Below are 4,604 nucleotides of genomic sequence, written 5' to 3' on the forward strand. Positions count from 1 at the left end.
AGAGTGAGCAAGCTGCTCTGTGGTGCTTAGTTGCCAGCTGCGTTTAAAGCACAACACCATTCCATAAAGATTTTTTTTTACTTCTTTTTTTTCTTTAGGTATAAGGAATCACATTATACTAATAATACTTCAGAGCAAAAGAGTTCAGTTATGTGGGGACATAATGATGAATGTATGTGAATGTTATAAAGCCAAACTTTTTTTTGCTGAGTTGCAACTCGTGAAGATAGAGAAATCCATTTCAGCTGCAGAGATAGCTGCTATGTCATGAATAACCAAAACATTTCCCCCCTCCTCCCCTACCTATTACCCTACACACAGTATAAACAAGCAAAATACTCCAAAATTCTGATAGAAAATTCTGTGGGATCTACTCTGCCATGGAGTCAAGTAGGCATCATCCACGTTTTAGTTTATTGACATTCAAATGAGCAGCACAAAAGCTTAAAAAAAGCTTCAATTTTTTAAAATTTTTTTTTTCTTCCCAAAACAGAAGCTGATATTAACTCTATCCTCCTTTCTACCCAGCAGTTCCAAGTGGGCACTTGGCAGCTAACTGTGGTCATCCAGTCACTCTGAAACAACATCGGGCAGGACTCAAATGCAAACATCAAACATGGCACTAGAAATGGAAGACTGAAGCTGTCCTTACGGGTTATATTCAAGGGGTTTATATTCTCCTTCCCTGATGCTCGTGGGCTGTGTTGCTCTCCCATTACATATAGAACAGCAGCCTCAAATCCACGTATGTTATTCATACATGAATTGCACAGGAAGCTCTTCTGGAAGCATTCTGGAAGCAAGACGGGATGCCAAAATGCACAAATGCACTTCCATCCCTCAAAGAAAGAACACTGTCAAATTGACATCGATAAAACCCCAGAAGTATATGCTGTAATAAACCTTCAAAACCAGAAAATATTGCAAAACCAAAGCATGTGAGCTTTCAAACATGGCTTTACCATATTAGGAAAAGTATTTTTAAAACTCTAACATTTAATGAGGAAAGACATAGCATTTAAAAACATTATTGGAAGAAAAGAATAGCACAAATGTTAGCTGTGAAAACAGTATCAGACCCAGATCCTATTATTTCAGGGACAACACTTTCAGAAAAAGGTCTAGACTTGATAAATTCATGAGAGAGGTTTATAGAAATTCAGTCCCATACATCAAATAATTTTAAACAAGCTGTGTAAGACAGTACATTTTGGGAAGAGATACTAATCGAGAAGAGATTACATTAACAACTTACTCTCAGACGGGCAAGCTGAATAGCAGAAAAACCTCTCACACCATTAACTACTGGAACCAGTCTATTATACAAAGCCTAGAAAAAAGACACAAGAAGTTGATGAAAGGAAAAGTTACAAGGAACTAGTTAAATAAAAAAGCTAATGTTTTTATTTAATTCAGAGTAATTTCAGTAAGAATTTCCCAGCCATCTAAGTTGTGGAATTCTGGTGAATAATTTATAAAACAAGGTGGTAGGCTTTTGAGCAATGCCTATGACATAACAGTCTAAATCTAATTACCGATATTACTGTGTTTCTATATTTCACAAAAAAAGAGTATTATTTTTTTAAACTGGGAACCCTATAAACTTTAACCAAGGTCCAAATTACTCAAACTACAACTCTCATTTGCAAACTGGTCTAAATGCACATTTGTGTCCTACAAAGTACAGGGGATATGACAACCCTGATCAGTTTAAACACTGTAGCATAAAAACAAAAAAAAGAGGCTTCTTCCTTTACATTCTCCCTTCCCTTTAAAGACTCAAGTTAACATCTGTGCTGAGGTCACAAGAGAGGGAAGAGGATCTAGATTATTTTCTCCACAAGTCCTTCCTCTTAAGGTACATCATACCAAACTATACATCAGAAATATAATTTTAAACTTTAAAAGGGATATAAAAATTATTAAAGATAAGATTATATATAGAGAAAACATTTTTATTAGATTATTTAGTACAGTCTATAATAGCTGACAATGTTCTGGGCCCAAGACCTTTATCTTAAAAACTACCTTACGACAGCTATTTCCCAGAAAACTATTCTCCATGTGCAAAATGTCCCTGCAGAACATAGAATGGCTTTAGCATTAATTTCTGTTCACATTGTGAAAATACAGAAAGATAATCAACATATTTTGCTTTGAACTTCAGTTCACTGAAAACTGAAAAAAAAAAAAAGCCATGTGGACATTAGAAAATAATTCTCACCTTATCAGACTGAGTGTTCTCATGCAAGATCCTGGCATCAATAGCAGCAGCCAACAAATTATTTGCAGCCGTTATAGCATGAATATCTCCAGTCAAATGAAGATTGAACTAGAGAGTGCAAACAATAAAATCTTTTTATAAGAAACCATTTAACTTAATTTATTAATCTCAGACAGATTAGAAGCAACAATTGTTGCTGTCTCTGTGAGGCAGCAGCTCTGATTATTCACCTATCAGTGCAGATGAAATATTATTAGGCTGAAAATATACTAAGCTATACGAAGGACTTCATTTCACATGAGTACATGGTAAACTACTCTTAGTTTAGCAAAACAAAGCTACGAACATCTTTATTCTTTGCTAAGTGATCCAAGAATGAAAAGCCCAGGGCTACAGCTCCACATCATTAATACTGAATCAATTTACTGTCAGTATTTACTAACTGACCTGAAATCCCCTGGAGCACACCATGCGTGCTGGCTTCGGGGGTGTATGCCAGCTTTCTGCTAGCCACAGGTGAACAGCCTGTAGCTGATCTGGTATGAACTTTACTGATACAAATTTGTCCAGCAAGATTTTGTGGAGAAATCAGCAGCTCAGATTAAATTAGGACTTGTCTTACATAGGTACTCTATTTTTTATATATCTCTGATGAAAGGAGGTGGCAGGTCAGGTTTAATTGCTCTGCAGCACTGACAGCAGAGGGGCACGGACAGCAGCCACAGTTTGACTGTGCTCAAACTCACACGCGACAGGGGATCAAAACTGTAACCACGTGCTGGATTAGGGCTCTGCTTGGACCAGCTGTGCACTTTCAAGGTGGCGCTTCACCGGTATGGTCCATGGAGAGATTTTGCTGAGCTCCAAATTAGATTCTTTCGGGGTGAAACCACCATGCATTCCAAAGAAGCAGTGTTAACAGACACATAAGCTTGGCCATACTATCCTTACATGCCCCACTCTCATCCTCAGGGAGGTACACAATGCCCCAGGCTGCGGCTGCCCCCGAACCCCGGGCTGTCTGCTCCTGGCTGGTGATAGGAGGGGCCCTGGCTGCCATGCCCTGGCTGTCCATCCCCATGGGGAGCCCCAGCCCTTGTAGCTCCCTAACAGCCTGCACCTGTGAAAAACAAATTTTCACAGGAGACTTTTCTGTTTCATCGCTGTTGTTGAGCCAAATCATCTTCCTTTTATTTATCTAGAAAAAGCTGTGGTATTCACCCCTCTGCAGTATTCTGGGCATGTCTCACACTACCACAGGAGAATCAGCCTGGCTAAAAACAAGTCCTCATATTCAGCAACTCCTGCTAAAAAGAAATATCAAATTTCCACTTAGAAAAGAAATTTCCTCAACCCAGCAACCCTGGGCCTCCCTGCCTTTTTCAATTGCACTAGACAAGTAATGCTTTCTCTTTCTCTTTTGCAATAGACGTGGATATAAAAGGTAAAAACTAGCAGTAGCTAGTCTTGTATGTTTTGCATGGATAGCAGGATTTTTTCTCAGGAAGCATCCAACGAGAGCCAAGGCATTACAAACACATGCAGTGCCTGTGCAACGTTTTTGTACCCTCATTCCGCAGCCCCACCCTGAACACAGCAGGCAGGTGGAGATAGCAAGGATCATAGAACCATAGAATGGCCTGGGCTGGAAGGGACCTTAGAGATCGTCTAACCCAACCTCCCTGTCACAGGCAGGGACGCCTCTCAACTAGATCAGGCAACACATGGGGACCGAATGGGAATCGAACCCATGACCTCTGCGTTATTAGCACCCTGCTCTAACTGACTGAGCTAACTGACATCCTGATTATATGGAGATGGCAAGGACCACCCCAATTTTCCAGACAGATCATTGCCCCCAACCAAGGGCTGCCGTGGCCACCTTGGTCTGCCCACCCCTCCCAGAGGGACAGGGACTTGCTGCCTCCCTCACTGTCTCACCTCCTCCATGGGAATCACTTGAGCATATCCACCACCGGCTGCTCCACCTGCACAAGAAAGAATATGGTCATATCAGACTTGCATCAGTTTGGGCAGAAAACAACCACCCTTGAATACACAAAGTGAAATACACAGTGTTGATAACACATTTCCCACTATTTTGATTTCTATTAGGGGACCGATGATGCACTCAAATAAACAGGATTTCCTTAAACCTTGCTGACTTTTTCAGCAGGCAGTAAAAAGGGAATTCTTGATCTGCAATGAATGCCTGCACAGGATGACTGGCCCAGACTTTGGCTACATAAGGGCTACCCTCTGCTCCTGCCCAGACTTAGGACACAGTCATGCACATGCAGCTGCTGGATGGAAAGACCTAGCAATCACAAGCAAGCACTGCTTCTGAACTACACCTTCACGCCCTTGCCTGAGCATTCCT

The 4,604-nt window shown here is 40.9% G+C and overlaps 1 protein-coding gene across 1 annotated transcript in view; it reads right to left on the bottom strand.

Annotated features, from left to right (window-relative positions):
- The window catches only part of LOC104278284 (monofunctional C1-tetrahydrofolate synthase, mitochondrial-like), a gene marked incomplete at both ends in the record, with an annotated part of 64,948 nt that overhangs the window by 22,151 nt on the left and 38,193 nt on the right, over positions 1 to 4,604 (bottom strand). Inside the window, 3 exons of the mRNA XM_009875209.1 lie at positions 1,256 to 1,330; positions 2,225 to 2,332; positions 4,166 to 4,212. Coding sequence (XP_009873511.1) covers positions 1,256 to 1,330; positions 2,225 to 2,332; positions 4,166 to 4,212 — 230 coding nt within the window. The remainder of the gene's footprint in view (positions 1 to 1,255; positions 1,331 to 2,224; positions 2,333 to 4,165; positions 4,213 to 4,604) is intronic.

Source organism: Apaloderma vittatum, unplaced genomic scaffold (genome assembly GCF_000703405.1).
Source record: "Apaloderma vittatum isolate BGI_N311 unplaced genomic scaffold, ASM70340v1 scaffold18728, whole genome shotgun sequence".
NCBI classification, from domain to species: domain Eukaryota; kingdom Metazoa; phylum Chordata; class Aves; order Trogoniformes; family Trogonidae; genus Apaloderma; species Apaloderma vittatum.